At 41.9% G+C, this 21,115-nt stretch overlaps 1 protein-coding gene across 1 annotated transcript in view; it reads left to right on the top strand.

The window, feature by feature from the left end:
• Positions 1 to 21,115, top strand: part of LOC134336425 (sodium-coupled monocarboxylate transporter 1-like) — a 76,237-nt gene that overhangs the window by 13,775 nt on the left and 41,347 nt on the right. The window contains exons 6-7 of the mRNA XM_063030644.1: positions 16,930 to 16,997; positions 19,127 to 19,281. Of these exons, the coding sequence (XP_062886714.1) occupies positions 16,930 to 16,997; positions 19,127 to 19,281 (223 nt within the window). The remainder of the gene's footprint in view (positions 1 to 16,929; positions 16,998 to 19,126; positions 19,282 to 21,115) is intronic.

Genomic DNA, 21,115 nt, shown 5'->3' with positions numbered 1-21,115 from the left:
AGACAGAGTCTAGACGGCTGGAGATGGGTCTAGGCGCAGTGGATGACCAGGACGTCTTCTGTGTCTTGTCCTGCTCTACACATTCCACGACGCTTGCAGAGACCGCCTTCTTGACCATTGGACCTTCCATAGGTCTCGTCCGCTCAATCCGCCGCAGTCTGTCTTCACATGCTGGGATAGACAACTCCCTATCACACCAAGGGTTTGAGACCCGTCGGCTACCCTCATCTGGTTTAGCTGGCTTGTCGAAGCTGTTGCCCGGGGTGTGGCCGCTGTCGCATGCAAACAGCTACAGGGAGCCACAAGTGAGAGCTGAGTTCCAGGTGGGGACCAAAGGTGGACTAACCGCCCTGAAAAGGACACAACATGTTCCCCCACCAGAGGTGCTACCCCTCCCTGACACCCCATACACTTGGCAGGTGAATGCGTGGCTGAGGAACTCGTGCAGGGGGCAGGGGTTCAGGTTTATAGACCATTGGGATGTCTTCTGGGGAATGTATAACCTGAACAAAAGGGACAGGTTACACCTGGACCCAAGGTGGACCAATATCCTTGTGGGCGGGTTTACTAGAGTTGTTCAGGATGCTTTAAACTAACTTGACAGGGGGATGATAACACTGAAGATGAGGTAGTTGGTTTACAAAGAAAGTCAGTGTATAGTGAGACTCCTAGCAAGGAGAGGCAGATGATAGGGCAACATTGCAATCAACGGGATGAGTTGCAATGTCAAAGGTGGACAAAATCAAAAAGCGTGAACATAGGAATGAAGGTGTTATATTTGAACGTGCAGAGTATATGGAATAATGTAGATTTACTTGTAGCACAGTTACAGATTGGCTTGTATGAAGTTGTAGACATCACTGAATCATGGCTGAATGAAGATTTTAGCTGGGAGCTTAATGTCCAAGGCTACACATTGTATCAAAAGGATAGGCAGGAAGGCAGAAGGGTGGCGTGGGTCAGAAGGTGTTGAATTATTGTGGGTAGATCTAAGGAGTTGCAAGGGTAAAAAGACCCTGATGGGAGTTATATACAGACCACCAAATAGTAGTAAAGATGTGGTCTACAAATTTCAATGGGAGATAGAAAAATCATGCCTAAAGGTCAGTGTTACAATAGTCATGGGGGATTTCAATATGCAGGTAGATTGGGAAAATCAGGTTGGTGCTGGATCCCAAGAGGAGGAATTTCTAGAATGCCCACAAGATGGCTTTTTAGAGCAGCTCATGGTTGAGCCCATGAGGTGAGTAGCTAACAGGATTGGGTGTTGCGATTAGAGAGCTTAAGGTAAAAGAACCCTTAGGGACAAGTGATCAAAATATAATCAAATTAATCCTGAAATTTGAGAAGGAGAAGTTAAAGTCAGACATATCAGTATTACAGTGGGGTAATGGGAATTACAGAGGCATGAGAGAAGAGCTGACCAGAATTGATTAGAAAAAAACACGGGCAGGGATGACGGCAGAGCAGTAATGGCTGGAATTTCTGGATGCAATTCGGAAGGCGCAGATACATACTTAGCAAAGAGAAAAAAGTATTCTGAAGGCAAGATGACACAACCGCGGATAAAAAGAGAAGTCAAAGCTAACATAAAAACCAAAGAGTGGGCATATAAAAGCAAAAATTAGTGGGAAGTTAGAGGATTGGGAAGCTTTTAAAAACCAACAGAAGGCAACTAAAGAAAGTAATTAAGAAGGTAAAGATAGAATAAGAAAGTAAGCTAGCCAATAATATTAAAGAAGATACCAAAAATTTTGCCAGCTACATAAAGTGTAAAAGAAAGCCTACAGTGGATATCGGACCCCTGGAAAACAATGCTGGAGAGGTAGTAATGGGAGACAAGGAAATGGTAGATGAACTGAATATTTTTTAAAGAAAGGGGCTTCCCTTCCTCCACTATCAACTCTGCTCTCAAACGCATCTCCCCCATTTCACGTACATCTGGTCTCACTCCATCCTCCCACCACCCCACTAGGAATAGGGTTCCCCTGGTCCTCACCTACCACCCCACCAGCCTCCGGGTCCAACATATTATTCTCCGTAACTTCCGCCACCTCCAACGGGATCCCACCACTAAGCATATCTTTCCCTCCCCCCCCTCTGCATTCCGCAGGGATCGCTCCCTACACAACTCCCTTGTCCATTCGTCCCCCCCATCCCTCCCCACTGATCTCCCTCCTGGCACTTATCTGTGTATGTGGAACAAGTGCTACACATGCCCTTACACTTCCTCCCTTACCACCATTCAGGGCCCCAAACAGTCCTTCCAGGTGAGGCATCACTTCACCTGTGAGTCGACTGGGGTGATATACTGTGTCCGGTGCTCCCGGTGTGGCCTTTTATATATTGGTGAGACCCGACGCAGACTGGGAGACCGCTTCGCTAAACATCTACGCTCTGTCCGCCAGAGAAAGCAGGATCTCCCAGTGGCCACACATTTTAATTCCACATCCCATTCCCATTCTGACATGTCTATCCACGGCCTCCTCTACTGTAAAGATGAAGCCACACTCAGGTTGGAGGAACAACACCTTATATTCCGTATGGGTAGCCTCCAACCTGATGGCATGAACATTGACTTCTCTAACTTCCGCTAGGCCCCACCTCCCCCTCGTACCCCATCTGTTACTCTTTTTTATGCACACATTCTTTCTCTCACTCTCCTTTTTCTCCCTCTGTCCCTCTGAATATACCTCTTGCCCATCCTCTGGGTCACCCCCCCCCCCGTCTTTCTTCCCGGACCTCCTGTCCCATGATCCTCTCGTATCCCCTTCTGCCTATCACCTGTCCAGCTCTCGGCTCCATCCCTCCCCCTCCTGTCTTCTCCTATCATTTTGGATCTCCCCCTCCCCCTCCAGCTTTCAAATCCCTTACTCACTCTTCCTTCAGTTAGTCCTGACGAAGGGTCTCGGCCTGAAACGTCGACTGCGCCTCTTCCTATAGATGCTGCCTGGCCTGCTGCGTTCACCAGCAACTTTGATGTGTGTTGGATGAACTGAATAAGTATTTTGCATCAGTCTTCATTGTGGAAGACCTTAGCAGTGTGCTTGAATTTCAAGAGTCTCAGAGGTCATAGGTGTGTGAAGTTGCCTTTACTAGTGAGAAGTTTCTTGGGGTTGAGAGGCTACTGAAGGACATAGACAGATTAGGAGAATAAACAAAGAAGTGGCAGATGGAATACAGTGTTGGCAAGTATATGTGCACTTTGGTAGAAGAAATAAAAGGGTAAACTATTTTCTAAATGGAGAGAAAATTCAAAAATCTGAGGGTCAAAGGGTCTTAGGAGTCCATGTGCAGGATTCCTTAAAGGTTAATTTGCTGGTTGAGTGGGTGGTGAGGAAGGCAAATGTGATGTTAGCATTTATTTCAAGAGGAGTAGAACATAAAAGCAAGGATATAATGTTAAGACTTTATAAAGCATTGGTGAGACCTCACTTGAAATATTGTGAGCAGATTTGGGCCCTTATTTTAGAAAGGATGTGCTGACACTGGTGAGGGTTCAAAGGAGGTTCATGAAAATGATTCCAGGATTGAGTGGCTTGACATATGAGGAGCATTTGATGGCTCTTGGCCTGTATTCACTTGAATTCAGAAGAATGAGGGGTGACCTAGTTGAAACCTATCAAATGTTGAAAGACCTTGATAGAGTGGATGTGGAGAGGGTGTTTCCTCTGGTTTGCGTCTAGGACTCGAGAAAACAGCCTGAGAATAGAACAGTGTCCTTTTAGAATGGAGATGAAAAGGAATTTCTTTCGCCAGAGAGTGGGGAATCTGTGTAATTCGTTGCCACAGGGATGTGGGGAGAGGGCTGGAGATTGGGACTGAGAGGAAAAATGTATCAGCCATGATGAAATAGTGGAGCACAAGAGGTCTAATTCTGCTCCTATATCTTATTACCTTATTATGTTTTTTTCCTAACACTTGTGGTCCAGCTGAGGATTGTCAGTCTGTCAGATGATGCATTTTTTTTTTCTCTAACGGTTGTGAGATTTTGGAAATTTCTTTGAATATTTTGAAGATAAAGTTTATAAGATTTTATTGCAAGCAAGGGAGTGAAAAGGTACAGTGAGTAAGCTGAAGTGTGGAGATAGCAATCATTTCGACCATGATCCTATTAAGGTCTCGAAGGGCTGAGTCGCCAACTGCTGCTCCAAATTTGTATGATCATACAAAAGGCAGTATTTTCTGCAGTGTTTATCTCAGAGTAGCAAAGGGATTAGTCAACATTGCAGTCATCGTCACACCTTGGGTAAGAAGGCTATGGTTATTTTCTTCATTGCATTTTTTTACATATTTGTACTCCGATCTATCTATTTATATCTATACATATCTATATAAAGGACATCCTAAGGTTCCTACTGGCTTCAAAAAGGCATCAATAATATCAGTGTCCAAGAAAAGCAGGGTGACGTGCCTCAATGACCATAGACGGGTAGCACTTGTATCTTCTATAATGAAGTTCTTTGAGAGTTTACAAGTGACTAGAATTAATCCATATCTGAGTAAGGACCTGGACCTGCTGCAATTCGTTTACCACCACAACAGGTCTACAACAGATGCAAGCTGCTGTTTATCAATGACAGCTCAGTATTCATTACTGTTTGCCCTCATTACTGTTTGTTATGAAGTTCTAAACCTGGGCTTCTCCAACCTCCCTCTGCAACTTGGTCCTGAACATGAAGGATGAGTCCTCAAGGATGTGTGCTTACCCCACTACTCTGTTCTCTCTACACTCATGATTGTAAGCACAGGTTAAGCACAGGTCAAACACCATTTATAAATTCATAAGATGACACCACTGTTGTTTGTAAAATCTCAGATAGTGATGAGAAGCTGTGCAGGAGCAAAATACATCAGCTAGCTGAATGTTGTCACAACATCAACCTTGCACTCAGCATCATAAAACCCAAGGAATTGATTGTGGACTTCAGGAAGGGGAAGTCAGGAGAACACGCACTAGTTCTCTTCAAGGGGCTCAACAATGGAAAGGGTAAGCAGTTTTAAATTCTTGGGTGTCAATATCTTGAAGGATCTATCCTGGGCCCAACACATAGATGGAATTCACAAAGAAGGCATGCTAGTGGCTCCTCCTTGTTAAGAATTTGAGGAAATTTGGTATGACACCAAAGACTGTTGCAATTTTATGTTGATGTACGGTGGAGAGCATTCTCAGGCTGGTATGGAGGCCTCAATGCACAGAATCGCAAGAGGCTGCAGAGAGTGGTGGGCGTTGCCTGTCCCTCAGGGCACAACCTGCCCCACCATCGAGGACATCTTCAAGTGGCGGTGCCTCAAGAAAGCAGCATCCATCACCAAGGACCCAGACCAGGCCTTCTGTTAATACCATCAGAAATGCAGCAGGCTACCAAAAAGAGATGTTATGGATGCTATGGGAGTTGAGGACCTCGATACAATGGCTATTACTAAAGAGGTAGTGCTGAGCAAACTTGTGGGCCTGAAGATAGATAAGTCCCCTGGTCCTGATGGAATGCATCCCGGGGTACTGAAAGAAATGGCAGAAATTATAGTAGAGGCTTTGGTGATAACTTACCAAAATTCTCTCGACTCTGGGCAGGTCCTGGCAGATTGGAAGATGGTGAATGCCACACCACTGTTCAAAAAAGGATGTAGGCAATAGGCAGGTAACTATAGACCAGTTAGTTTAACATCTGTAGTTGGGAAAATGCTTGAAGCTATCATTAAAGAAGAAATAGCGAGGTATCTGGAAAGAAAAAGATCCATCAGACAGATGTAGCATGGATTCAGCAAAGGGGAGTGAGTCCTGTTTGACAAACATATTGGAATTCTTTGAGGATATAATGAGCACAGTAGATAGAGGGGAACAGATGGACATTATTTACTTGGATTCTAGAAGGTGTTCGATGTGCAGCATAAAAGACTTATCAATAAGATAAGGATGCATAGAGATGGGGGTGATGTATTACCATGGACAGAGGATTGGTTAACTAATAGAAAGCAGCGAGTTGGGATACATGAGTGTTACTCTGGTTGGCAATCAGTGAGGAACGGTGTGCCGCAGGGGTTGGTGCTGGGCCTGCAACTATTCATGAAATGCGTTAACAATCTGGAAGAGGGGAATCAAGTGTAGTGTATCTAAGTTTGCTGATGACACTAAATTGAGTGGAAAAGCAAATGGTGCAGAATATACAGGTGTCCCCCGCTTTTCGAACGTTTGCTTTACGAAACCTCACTGTTACGAAAGACCTACATTAGTTACCTGTTTTCACTAACAGAAGGTGTTTTCACTGTTACGAAGAAAGGCAGCATGCGAAAAAAACAGCGTGCGAAAAAAAATCAGCGCACGATAAAAGGCAACGCGCCCCGAGCAGCCGCTGTCCCCCAGATGCGGAACTGCATTCTCGCCGGCATTGCTTAAACATGTACCTGTAAGCAGCCATTTGCAAGATGAGTTCTAAGGTATTAGAAAAGCCTAAAAGAACTCGTAAGGGTGTTACACTTAGCGTAAAACTAGACATAATTAAGCGTTTCGATCGTGGTGAACGAAGCAAGGACAAAGTGAGTTTGGCTTGTGGAAGCTGACGAAGATGATGTTGAAGAGGTTTTGGCATCTCATGACCAAGAACTGATAGATGAAGAGCTGATGCAATTGGAAGAGGAAAGGATAACAATCGAAACCGAATTCAGTAGCGAAATTGAAGTCGTCCAGGAACTGAATGTGAAGCAACTGCATGAGGTTTTTGCTACGATGATAAAGTATGACTTTAATTTTGAAAGGGTGCGTCGGTTTAGGGCATACAGTATTTGCAAGATGGTTAGAGTGCTTACAAAGAACTGTATGATAGAAAAATGCACAAGGCTCAGCAGTCAAGCAAGCCTTCCACAGCAGACGACGAACCTCGACCTTCAACATTGAGGCGGGCAGTCATCGAAGAAGATGAGCTGCCTGCCCTAATGAAAACAGACAACGATGAGATGACACCCCAGTGTCCCACCACTCCACATCCCGGGTCGCGGACAGATACCTATTTGCGGAGAATGCAGTGGTAGCCAGGAGGCACACAGCACATCTTTAAGAAAAAAGCCGAAATAAACAAGCTAATTAATTACGTGCTGGGCAGCACCTAATTAATTAGCTTGTTTATTTCGGCTTTTTTCTTAAAGATGTGCTGGATGCCTCCCAGCTACCGCTGTACCCCTGCATGCTTCGTGGATCGGTATCAGTCGGCGGCCCGGAGGGTGGGGGCCATTGCACCACCCCAACCTGTGACGACTCAGCCTAACACACCATCGTCAGTGTGCTGGGCAAGCTGTCTACTCGATTCCCGTAAGTGATGCTACACTATACATACATTATTTCTACTTTATATAGACTGTGTATTTTTACGTGTTATTTGGTATGATTTGGCAGCTTCCTAGCTTGAAGGTTACTGGAGAGAGTGTTTTTGCCAACAGTGCTTGCGTGAGAGTTTCGCCACGGAGAACAGTGCCGGCAATGATTGTGGAAAAGTATTTCTACTTTATATAGGCTGTGTATTTATCATATCATTCCTGCTTTTACTATATGTTACTGTTATTTTAGATTTTAAGTGTTATTTGGCATGATTTGGTAGGTTATTTTTGGGTCTGCGAATGCTCACAAAATTTTCCCATATAAATAAATGGTAGTTGCCTCTTCGCTTTACGATATTGCGGCTTACGAACCGTTTCATAGGAACGCTCTACCTTCAGATGGGGGGGAAACCTGTACAGAGTCTGCAGAGAGATATAGCTAGGTTAAGTGAGTGGGCAAGGGTCTCACAGATGGAGTGCAACGTTGTTAAATGCAAGGTCATCCGCTTTGGAAGGGAAAATGGAAGATTGGGTTATTATTTAAATAGTAAAAAATTGCAGCATGCTGCTGTGCAGAGGGAATTGGGACTGATTGTGCATGAATCGCAGAAGGTTGATTTGCAGGCACAGCAAGCTATTAAGAAGGCAAATGGAATGTTGGCCTTCATTGCTAAAGGGATTGAATTTAAGAGCAGGGAGGTTATGCACAACTGTACTGGGTGCTGGTGAAGCTGCACCTGGAGTACTGCATGCAGTTCTGGTCTCCTTACGTGAGGAAGGATATACTGACTTTGGAGGCGGTGCAGAGGAGGTTCACCAGGTTGATTCCGGAGATGGGGGGCTAGACTATGAAGAGAGATTGAACTGCCTGGGACTGCACTTGCTGGAATTCAGAGGAATGAGAGGAGATCTTATTGAAACATATTAAATTATGAAAGGGATAGATAGGGTAGAGGCAGGAAAGTTGTTTCCACTGGTAGGTGAGACTAGAACTAGAGGATATAGCCTCAAGATTTGGGGGAATAGCTTTAGGACAGAGATGAGGAGGAACTGCATTTCCCAGAGAATGGTGAATCTGTGGAATTCTCTGTCCAATGAAGCAGTGGAGGCTACCTCAGTAAATATATTGAAGACAAGTTTAGATAGATTTTTTGTATAGTAGGGGAATTAAGGGTTATGAAGAAAAGAAAGGTAGGTGGAGATGAGTCCATGGCGATATCAGCCATGATTTTATTGAATGGCGGAGCAGGCTCGACGGACCAGATGACCGACTCCTGCTCCTATTTCTTATGTTCTTATGAGAGGAGGTACAGAGACCTGAAGACCCACACTCAATGATTCAGAAACAGCTTCTTCCCTGCCATCATCAGATTTTTTGAATGGGCCATGAACATTACTTCATTGTTAATTTAGAAAAAACTATTTATATGTAATTTATTGATATTTTATGTCTTTGCACTGTACTGCTGCCAGGTTGTATAAGACAGATGATAAATCTGATTCTGAATCCTTTGGATAATGAAGACTAAATTTTCTCATTTGAAATATTGCTTCTGTTTGAAGGGTTATTCTGCTGAGCTCAGCTTTCTATTGCAGCACTTATAGTTATCATAGCTGTAAAACGACCTCTATATTTTGCATCCTATAAACTTAAAGCCTTAGATGTAAGGTATAGACATCTGCTTACATGCACTGTACCTTTCCTGGAATGTAATAGCAATCAATGTTGTTTGCAGTTCCCACACATGTAGTTCTTTAACTTGAAATATTACTCTATCTTTTACTCTGAGACGTGAACATAAATCACCAGGCAATCACTCAGAATATAGTACTGGGTTGACTACAAGCTTCCTGTGAGTTGATAATATTTGTCTTGAGCTCATCTTTCTTTTAAATCCTAATAAAAATCACACCTATGACAATTTGATTGACATACACTCTCCCTTTGATTGTAGCATTGTTATTCTATTGAACTGAGACTAGATCTTGAAATCTCCAACGTAGTAATTTTGGATGTTCAACTATTGGCATAATAAAAATGATTTGTAGGGAATAACGTTTGTAATCAATACTTTGAAAGTCTTGAGAATGGGTTTTCTTCTATGGAGATTCTGATGTTTATACAGTTTGAGTATGCCTGATCTGAAATTCAAAAATCCAAACACCTTGAAATCTGAAATTATTTTGAATATTGAAATGACGGCAGAAATGGAAAATTCCACAAGGTACTGGGAAGGTTCCCAGGCAATGTGCAGGTCTCTGCATACCACAGACAGTTTTGAGAAGTGGCTTCATATTTGTAATGAACAGAAATTAATGAAAAATAGAAAACCACTGCATAAAGTGAAAAATGAAAATCTCAATCGTGTATTGTAAGAGTGGATTTGTGCCTTGGAATGACCATGTGCCACTGAATGGTATACTGATCATGAAATAAGCAAAGATCTATCAGGATGAACTGAAAATTGAAAGTAATTGTGAATATTCAGCAGGCTGATTGCAGAAATTCAAGAAAAGGAACACATACATTTTTTAAAGAGTTGTGGTGATAAAGTGACTGTTGATCATGAAGCAGCAGAGAAATTAATTGGTGAGTTTGCCAAGATTATCACTGATGAAAATCTAACATGCTGAAAGGCTGTATCAGTGCATATGTGTGATGAACAAGTGAAAGACAAAGACTGCTTACCGGTAGCAGATAAATTCAGTGTAGGAAATGATGGCGATTCCAACTATCTCATTATATATTCCAGGTTCTGAAAATATCTGAAATCTGTACTTTCAAAAAACATTTGGATCAGCCGGAGATGCATTTGTACAATTTGCAAAGTATGCAGAAGGGGAAAACAAAGGGTAAAAAGAGCAAACGCTGAAAATACTTGGCAAATTAGACCACATTTCATAGAATGCTGCCTGACCTGTTGAGTATTTTCAACACCTAAGAGTTTTTACTGTATTTCAGATTTCTAGCATCTGAAGTTTTTGGTTTAAGGTTTAATTATTGTCTGGAAGGAAAGTTTGTTTGTATAAATAAATATTTTCAAGATTTTCTTTTGGCTTACAGCTTGATTGAAAGGTTCAGTTGTGAAAATCTGCAGAGTATTATTTGCTATGAGTGTGTTTAACTCTAGCAGATTTTATAAGGTATTGAGAAGATCCTTGCAACGGTAGGCAGTTGTACTATAAGATTTTATTTAGAGATATAGAATCATCGGACCAATGAGATGCATTGTCCAGCAATCCCCCTATTTAATCTTGGCCTAATCACAGGACAATTTGCAAGTGACCAATTAACCTACTAACTGCTACACCTTTGGACCTGGAGGAAACTGACACATTTATGGGAAGGAAGTATAAACTTGCCAGAGGACACCAGAAATGAACTCCAAACTTTGATGCCCCATGCTGTAAACGGTAGCATAATAGTTAGCACAATACTTTACAGTACTGGCGACTCAGGTTCATTTTCCGCTTCTGCCAGTAAGGAGTTTGTACATTCTCCCTGTCAGAGTGTGGGTTTCCTCTGGGTACTCCGGGGTTTTCTCCCACAGTCCAACGATGTACAGTTTGGTAGGTTAATTGGTCATTGTAAATTGTCCTGTGACTAGACTAGGATTAAATTGGGGGATTGCTGGGAGGCATGACGCGAAGGGCTGGAAGGGCCTGTTCCGTGCTGTACCTCAATAAATACAGCAGCCCAATCAGTGGCAGGAGCAGACTACAGCGACAAGGTTTCTTGGAAGTCAGTGACACTTGTTTAAATGTGCAGAAGGGACAAGTGGAGCAGTCATTGTTAGGAATAGGCCAGTGGTGAGAGTAGGGGTGTCAGGTTTTGGCTCAAAGAAGGCTTCAGTTTGAAAGAGGCATTGGCTCTGGATAAGCATTTATTAAAGTTCCCTTTTTTTCTCTCTTACTGTACCTAGTGTAGTAAATGGCTGTTGTGTGTTCTTCATGCTGGATGTTGACATTCTGGGAGAACCCGAGTCTGCAGTGCATCTAGCTGGAGCTCCTTGAAGGCCGTGTTAGGAATCTGGAGAAGCAGCTGGATGACCTTTGGCTTGTACGGAAAAGTGAGGAGATAATCGATCAGAGTTACAGGGAAGTAGTCACCCCTAAGTTGCAGGAGGCAAATAGCTGGGTGACTGTAAGGAGAAATGGAAATGTGAATAGGCAGTTAATGCAGAGCGGTAGTGATAGGGGACTCAATAGTCAAGGGAACAGACAGGAGATCAGAATCAGAATCAGGTTTATTATCACCAGCACATGACGTGAAATTTGTTAACATAGCAGCAGCAGTTCAATGCAATACGTAAAATAGAAGAAAAAATAATAATAAATAAGTAAGTGAATCTTATTCAGTATACTTTATACAGTATACATATATTGATTAAAACTCGTGCAAAAAAAAAGGAAATACAATATATTAAAAAAAAGGTGAGGTAGTATCCAAGGGTTCAATGTCCATTTAGGAATTGGATGGCAGAGGGGAAGAAGCTCTCCCTGAATCGCTGAATGTGTGCCTTCAGGCTTCTGTACATCCTACCTGATGGTAGCAATAAGATTCTGTGGACGTGAAAGGAACACCCTGATAGTATGCTGCCTCCCAGGTGCCAGGGTCAGGGACGTCTCGGATTGCATCCACAAAATTTCGGAGAGGGAGGGAGAGCAGCCAGATGTCTTGGTACATATTGGTACCAATGACATGGGAAGAAAAAGCAAAGAGGTCCTGAAAAGAGAATTTAGAGAGCTAGGTAGAAAGCTGAGAAGTAGGACCTCCCGGGTAGTAATTTCTGGATTGCTACCTGTGCCACGTGCCAGTGAAGGTAGAAGCAGGATGATTTGTCAGATTAATGTGTGACTGAGAAGCTGGAGTAGGGGGCAGGGCTTTAGGTTCTTGGATCATTAGGATCTCTTCCAGGGGAGGTATGACCTGTAAAAAAAGTGATGGGTTGCATCTGAACCTGAAGGGGACCAATATTCTCATGGTCAGGTTTGTTAGCGCTGTTAAGGAGGGTTTAAACTAATTTGGCAGGGTGGGAACTGGAATGAAGGGATTCAGGATATGATAGATGGTAAGAAAGCAAAGATAGTGTGCAGACAGACTGTCAGGAAGGGCAAGCAGATGATAGGTCATAATTGCACCAACAGGGTGAGCATCAGTGCATTAGGGATACAGAATCAAAAAGGGTAGCAAATACAGTACTCAATGTGTTATATTTCAGTGCATGGAGTAAAAGTAATAAGGTGGATGATTTTGTTGCACTATTGCAGATTGTCAGGTATGATATTGTGACATCACTGAGTCATGGCTGAAGGATAGTTGTAGTTGTAGTTAATATCCAAGGTTACCTTTTGAACCGGAGGGATAGGAAGGTAGGCAGAGGAAGTGGCATGGCTCTGCTGGTAAAGAATGGCATCAACTCAGTAGAAAGATGTGATATAAGATCGGAAGATGTTGAATCCTTTTGGGTTGAATTAAGAAACTGTAAGGGTAATAGAACCTTGATGGCAGTTACATACAGGCCTCCCAAAAGTAGCTGGGATGTGGACCACAGATTACAGCAGGAAATAGAAAAGGCATGCCAAAAGGGCAATAAGGTACATGGAGCTTAGAAAAATAGAGGGCTATGGGTAAGCCTAGTAATTTCTAAGGTAGAGACATGTTCGGCACAACTTTGTGGACTGAGAGGCCTGTATTGTGCTGTAGGTTTTCTATGTTTCTAAGGTGCCAGATAGATGTATTCCAAAAACAAAGAAATATTCAAATGACAAAATAGTACAACCTTGGTTGACAAGGGAAGTCAAAGCTAATGTAAAAGCAAAAGAGAGAGCAAACAGCAAAGCAAAAATTAGTGGGAAGACAGAGGATGGGGAAGCTTTTAAAAACCTACAGAGAGCAACTAAAAGAATCATTAGTAGGGAAAAGATTAAATATGAAAGCAAACTAGCAAACAATATCAAACTGAATAGTAAAAGCTTTTTCAAGTATGTAAAAAATAAAAGAGAGATGACAGTGGATATAAGACTGCTAGAAAATGAGGCCGGAGAAATAATAACGGGGGCCAAGGAGATGGCGGATGAACCAACTGAGTATTTTGCATTAGTCTTTCTTTTCTTTTCAAATCTTTTTATTGTTATATCATACAGAAAAAAATAACGAGTACATTGAAGTAACAACACTTACAATGTCTCAAAAAAGACAATATCTTAAAGATTGAAAAACACTTTTGTGATAACAAAAAATACCTACTAAGCAGAAAAGTGAGAAAAAAAAGAACCCATTAGGTGTACAACCCTGGAGTTACGTGTCATACCAAAAGCTTCTAAAAATAAACATCAAACCGCCAGCAAGAAAAGAAAATAATGCATTAGTCTTCACTGTGGAAGACACTAGCAGTGTGCCAAATGTTGAAGGGTGTAGGGAAGAGAAGTGAGTGCAGTTACTATTACAGGGGAGAAGGTGCTCAAAAAGCTGAAAGACCTAAGGGTACATAAGTCACCCGGACCAGATAAACTGCACCCTAGGGTTCTGAAAGAGGTCACAGTAGAGATTGTGGAGGCATTAGTAATGATCTTTCAGAAATCATTGAACTCTGGTATGGTGCCAGAGGACTGGAAAACTGGAGAGGCATCACCTTGAGTATTGTGAACAGTTTTGGACTCCTTATCTGAGAAAAGATGTGCTGGCATTGGAGAGGGTTCAGAGGAAGTTCACAAGAATGATTCTGGGAATGAAAGGGTTATTATACGAGGATCGTTTGATAGCTCAGGGTCTGTACTCTCTAGAATTTAGAAGGATGAGGAGAGATCTCATTGAAACCTTTCGAATGTTGAAATGCCTGGACAGAGTAGATATGGAAAGGATGTTTCCCATGATGGGGGAGTCTAGGACAAGAGGGCACAGCCTCAGGATGGAGAAGCATCTAGTTAAAACAGAGATGCAGAGAAGTTTCTTTAGCCAGAGGGTGGTGAACTTGTGGAATTTATTACCACAGACAGCTGTGGAGGCCAGGTCATTCAGTGTACTCAAGGTAGAGCTTGATAGGTTCTTGATTGGACATGGCATCAAAGGTTACGGGGAGAAAGCTGGGGAGTGGGGCTGAGGAGGGAAAAAAAGGATCAGCCGTAATTGAATGGTGGCGAAGGCTTGATGGGCCAAATGACTTAATTCTGCTCCTGTGTCTTATGGTCTAATGGTCTAAATAAAGTAATAGAGCCATGCTTACTGTTATGCTACCATAGTGCTCCAAAAGGAAAATTGTTTATTGTTGAAGAGTTCTGTGTCTGTCTTCAGTGGAGAGTGGTTGGTAAGCAGGAGTGTGGTTCTCATCAGAAGCAGAAAGTAATTAATGTAAAACAGTTTTAATATTTGATTTCAACAACAAATTTAAATTATATAATGTGCTTTGCTGTATCCCTGATAGAAACTCCCAATTTCATAAATTGTACCTCATGAGTGCCATTACATTTTGGTTTCTTTGAAGGCCAAGAAAGCAGAGACACTAATGTAGGGAGCCCCTATTTTGGCCTCTCAATTGATGGCCATGCTTTTGATGGGCTTTGCCACCCTGACTTTCATTGGAATGGTCTGTACCTTTGGACTGCTGGCTGATATCTGCCAGATTTTATGAAGAGTGCAAATCAGAGTAATTGATTCATGATTCAATATCGTTTAATGTCATTTCTAGTGCGCAGGTGTAAAGGAGAATAAAATAACTTTTACTCCAGACCCGATGCAACACAGAAAAAACAACATTAAGATAAAGAACGCAATAATAAAAAAATCACAAATATAAATACATAAGACAGTTTATATACATAGATTGATTGTATGTTCATAAATTGACACTAGGCACAGGAGTATCTGTACATTATGTGACTGAAAGGAAATGATAAAATAGTGGTGGTTATAGGTGTGAAAGGTTGAATTAGTGAGTGGAGGGGTTAATCAGCCTTACTGCTTGGGGAAAGTAACTGTTTTTGAGTCTGGTGGTCCTGGCATGGATACTACGTAGTCTCCTCCCTGATGAGAGTGGGACAAACAGCATGTGAACAGGGTGTGTGGGATCCTTTATGATGTTACTGGCCCTTTTCCGAACACCTATCTGTATGTCCTTGATGGCGGGTAGGCAAGTGCCAATGATGTGTTGGGCAGTTTTGACTACCCATTCTGGAGCCTGCTTGTCTGCTGCAATACAGTTTCCATACCATGCAGTGAGGCAGCATGTTAGAATGCTCTCTACTGCAGATCTGTAGGATGCAAGTATGCTGTAGGTATGCATAGTCCAGCTCTCTTCAGCCTCCTCGGACAGCAGAGGCATTAGTGAATTTTCCTGATTGTGTGATTGATGGATCTCTGTCCTTTCATTATTGCATGAAGCACTGGTTAATATAACTCCTGTAAGAAATTACTACCAACAAGGTCATATTTTCAAAATATGCCCAGTATTTACAAATGTCTGAGGGCACAGTAGCATTGTGGGTAATTCATTGCAGACCTGGACTAATGATCCTGAGGCGAAGAATGGGCCGTTTCAGCTCGCTGCTCTGCGACATTTACTCGGATCTGCGCTGAACTAACAGTCTGGGGACGGATTTTCTTTGTGGACTTCAGTTCAGAATGCTATTTGCTTGAGTTTATTGTTTGCATTTGTTTCTTTTCTGCACATTGGGTGTTCGATGGTCTTTTTTTTAATGGGTTCTTTTGGGTTTCTTTGTTTAATGACTGCCTGTTAGGAGAAGAATCTCATGGTTGTATAATTTATAGAGTACATACTTTGAGAATAAACATACTTTGAACTTTGACTATGATCCTGCTGGTTCGTCATGGATACCTATCTAACTATTGTTTTTACGAGAAGAAATTATAAGTCTGTCCAACCTTATAGCCTCATATCCAGGCATTATCGTAGCCTCTTGCCCGATGGCATGAATATCAATTTCTCCTTCCAGTAATTTTTTCCCCTTCCCAATTTCTTCTATTCTCACTCTGGTCTCCTACCTCTTACCTCTTCTCACCTCCCTAACATTTCGCCATGCATCCCCTCTTCCTTCCCTTTCTCCTAATGTCCACTCTCCTCTTCTATCAGATTCCTTCCTCTCTGGCCCTTTATCTTCCCTACCCATCTGACTTCCTCTATCATCATCCAGCTATCCTCCTTCCCTTCCCCCTGCCTTTTTATTCTGGTGTCTTCCTGTTTCCTTGTCAGTTCGGATGAAGGGTCTCAGCTCAAAACGTTGACCGTTTATTTATTTTCATAGATGCTGCCTGACCTGCTGAATTCCTCCAGCATTTTGTGTGATTTACTATCGTAGAAAACCTCTTCTGCAGCCTTTCCATGGTTTCACATCTTTCCTTTAATAGGGCAACCAGAACCACACTCAATACTCCAAATGCAGTCTGACTAAAGTGCATCTGTTAAACTCTCTTAAATGTCCAAGCTCTCCAGTTTAGGATCATTTTGGGATGGACAATAAAGGCCTAACTGCCAATGCCCAGATTCTTATAATAAATTTTTAAAAATGGTTTCATGGTTGTGTTTTATTTTTTGACTCATCAAAATTTCTGATCATTTAGTATTTAAATTATGTGAACTTTTTTCTCAATTGCTTTTGCAGTTACTGGAATAAATTTGTGGATTTCCATCGTAACTACTGCATCTGTGTGCACACTCTATACAGCACTAGTAAGGAAATAATTTGAATATTAACTAGAATGAATAATTGTGGTTAAAGGGTCTGAGTTAATTTAGATAAGACATGAGACTGATTGGAATTATAGTGCACAATTAATCTATTCTTGATTATAAAGCAAGCAGCATGTTAATTACATACAGTTTCCTTGTGATAACTATTAATAGATAATTTTTTTTAAATCAGAAGAACCAAATGCTAAGAGGTTAATGCAGTAAACATTTACTGAAGTAGATTAGCTATGATCATATTTAGTTGTGAACAACTAAATAGTCTAATGGTACTCTTTCGCAAGTTCTTATATGTATGCTGCCAATGTTTATATTACAAACATTTGTAAAAGCATGGAGCTGCATACATTAACAGCAGTTCCAAAATCAGAATTTGGCAGCGCCTGGAATTTCTAAAAGGATTGCAAGGATCCTGAGGCACGTGCTGACGGTTGTACAGGTGACGAATCTGACCCATCCAACAATGGAGATAAGTTTCATGGTTTTGGAGGTCTGGATGGAGGAATTGGAAAGCAGAAGAGATGCATAACAGTAGAGGCTGGCTATTAACATTACTGCCATGAGTTAAGCCCCAAGTATATGGATGCTCCATTGTTAGAAGTTCAATAAATTTACTGGAATAGTGAGAGTTGAATGCTTTAGCTGTTGTTCAATTCATTACATCCTAATAATGCGCTTACAAACAACATCCATTAATCAGGATTCATATCTAATATTCCTATCAGATTCTCGGACAGATAGCACAACAGCACACCTCACAAACACAACTCATAGTATGTGTACACTGCCAGCTATTCAACCATAATAATTGCATCACCCAAAGGTATTAGATATTTCCTGGCACACTTTCATCTCTTGTAAAGGGAAGTAGGTATGCTTGTATGTCCTTTTCACCAGGGAGAAGATGATGCTGGCCATTATTTTGCATTTAAACAGAAATTAAAACTGAAAACTTCAGTGGTTAGAATTGGATTTGAACATAATTTCAAAATTAACAAGCCACCACTGTGCACAGGCATCATGCGTATTTCATAAAAGATAGAAGTTTGTCCACCTACCAGGAGTTTGGTTATCAATTTAGGCAGCTACGATGATGAAAATTAATTTTAGGAATGTCGGTAGAGAAGAAAAGTTGTCAAGATGTCAGAAAGATGCATAGATTATCTTCTGGCAAATAGTATACTGTACAGTATTCATGGTCCAGGCTTAGTTGTATAACCTGCAGCACTGGTGAAGCCTCACTTGGTGTACTGTGAGCAGTTTTGGGTCCCTTATCTAAGAAAGATGTGCTGACGTTGGAGAGGGTTCAAAGGAAGATCACAAAAAAGATCACAGGATTGAAAGGCTTGTCATATGAGGAGCTTCTGAAGGCTCTGGGCCTCTACTCACTGGAATTCAGAAGAATGAGGGCTGACCTCATTGAAACCTATCAAATGGTGAAAGGCCTTGATAAAGTGGATGTGGAAAGGATGTTTCCTATGCTGGGAGAGTCTAAGACCTGAGGACACAGCCTCAGAATAGAGGGGCTTCCATTTAGAATGGAGATGAGGAGGAATTTCTTTAGCCAGAGAGTGTTGAATCTGTGGAATTTGTTGCCACAGGCAGCTTTGCAGGCCAAGTCTTTATGTATATTTAAGGCAGAGATTGATAAATTTTTGATTGGTCAGGGCATGAAGGGATACGGGGAGAAGGCAGGAGATTGGGGCCGAGAGGGAAAATGGACCAACCATGATGAAATGGTGGAGCAGACTCGATGGGCCAAATGGCCTAATTCTGCTCTTATATCTCATGGTCTTATGGTCATGGAAGCCGCTTGCTTGAATTAGCTATGGTTTTCCTGCAGCCACATATAGTTACTGATGGTGTAGTGGAAATCTGTATATGTGGAAACATGTTTAGAGAAATTCTTGACCCCAATGTCTGCTTCAGCTCTGTTGTGTGTTCTACAGCCAGAGAATTTAATATATTCTGTTTGAATGTAATTAAATTGCACATGAACCTCAAAGGACAAGGTGAGATTGATCTAGCAATTTTAATCTATAAAACTTTTTCTTAGCCTTAACTCAAATATGGCAATTAATTTGAATCTATTCTTTATGATTTCCTGTCAGGGTGGTATCAAAGCTGTTGTGTGGACAGATGTTTTCCAGCTGTGCATCATGATTATTGGTCTTCTGACAGTCCTGATTCAGGGATCAATTCACTTTGGTGGGTTTGAAAAAATTTGGAATATTGCTGAGAATGGCGGCCGCATTAACTTTTTGGAGTGAGTACTCTAGTGTATTATGGGTGGGGAAAAAGATCGTTACAATTTATAATCTCCTGGCCTGGCATCTCTTCACTTTACCAATCTGAAAAGTCAGTGGATCAAGATTGGCCATTGATTAGTGCAGTGGTTTCCAATCTGGGGTCCACAGACCCCTTGGTTAACAGTAAGGCTCCATGGTATAAAAAAGTTGGGGACCCTGAATTAGAGCATGCCAGCAACAAGAGTAGGTGAACTAAAATAAGCTGTCAAGCTGGTGGAACTGTTGTACAAGGTCAAGTTCATGCCGAGCACAGGAGAAGCATTTGATTGATACAATTAGTGAAACTCTGCAGTCCTGCCACATGCAATCATGGAAAGCATGAAGAGGACTCCATAACATTCTCATCCCAATGATGGCAGAGCTCAGCATGTGAATGTTGAAAAATGCCTGCAGTACTTGCACTCATCTTCATGCAGAGATGTCAAGTAGATGACCTATTGTCCTACTGTTGAGATTATTCCATCGCTGAACCAAGGTAAATCGCTCTATCAATTGACTCCTAGCAACCTCCTGCCTATGCTACTGAAGGCTTATGCCCCAGAAATGGTGCTATACTGGCTGCACTATTACAATGCAACTAAAACACTGAAATGTAACCAATGATGTAGAAAAGTGTCCATTTATGCCATTGCTGTATACCGTGAGACAAATTTGATTTTAGTCTAATCAGTCTAATATCCCAAAATTATATTACTGTACATGTTTCCTTTTGTGGCAGAATCTAGAACAGGGGTTCCCAACCTGGAGTCCATGGACCCCTTGCTTAATGGTATTGGTCCATGGCACAAAAAGGTTGGGAAGCCCTGTCTAAGACTAGAGTTGATAGTTAAAAATAAGGGGTTGTCCACTTAAAGACATGAGGTGAAATTTTTCCCTCAGAGGGTTATGAGTCTTTGAAATTCTTTTCTTCAAAGAACAATAACATTAAAATCTGAATATTTTTAAGGCAGTGATAGATAGATTTTTGATCTAAATGAGGTTTAGGAAGCAAGGATCAGATAGGTCTATTGAGGAATATAGGGAAGCAAGAAAGGAGCTTAAGAAGGGGCTGAGAAGAGCAAGAAGGGGGCATGAGAAGGCCTTGGTGAGTAGGGTAAAGGAAAACCCCAAGGCATTCTTCAATTATGTGAAGAAAAAAAGGATGACAGGAGTGAAGGTAGGACCGATTAGAGATAAAGTTGGGAGGATGTGCCTGGAGGCTGTGGAAGTGAGCGAGGTCCTCAATGAATACTTCTCTTTGGTATTCACCAATGAGAGGGAACATATGAGGACAATATGAGTGAGGTTGATGTTCTGGAGCATGCTGATATTAAGGGAAAGGAGGTGTTGGAGTTGTTAAAATACATTAGGACAGATAAGTCCCCGGGGCCTGACGGAATATTCCCCAGGCTGCTCCACGAGGCGAGAGAAGAGATTGCTGAGCCTCTGGCTAGGATCTTTATGTCCTCGTTGTCCACGGGAATGGTACCGGAGGATTGGAGGGAGGCGAATGTTGTTCCCTTGTTCAAAAAAGGTAGTAGGGATAGTCCGGGTAATTATAGACCAGTGAGCCTTACGTCTGTGGTGGGAAAGCTGTTGGAAAAGATTCTTAGAGATAGGATCTATAGGCATTTAGAGAATCATGGTCTGATCAGGGACAGTCAGCATGGCTTTGTGAAGGGCAGATCGTGTCTAACAGGCCTGATAAAGTTCTTTGAGGAGGTGACCAGGCATATAGATGAGGGTAGTGCAGTGGATGTGATCTATATGGATTTTAGTAAGGCATTTGACAAGGTTCCACATGGTAGGCTT

The sequence above is a fragment of the Mobula hypostoma genome, chromosome 22, assembly GCF_963921235.1.
Source record: "Mobula hypostoma chromosome 22, sMobHyp1.1, whole genome shotgun sequence".
In the NCBI taxonomy this organism is placed as follows: Eukaryota; Metazoa; Chordata; class Chondrichthyes; order Myliobatiformes; family Myliobatidae; genus Mobula; species Mobula hypostoma.
The sequence above is the reverse complement of the archived record's forward strand: the minus strand, read 5'-3'. Positions and strand labels throughout refer to the sequence as shown.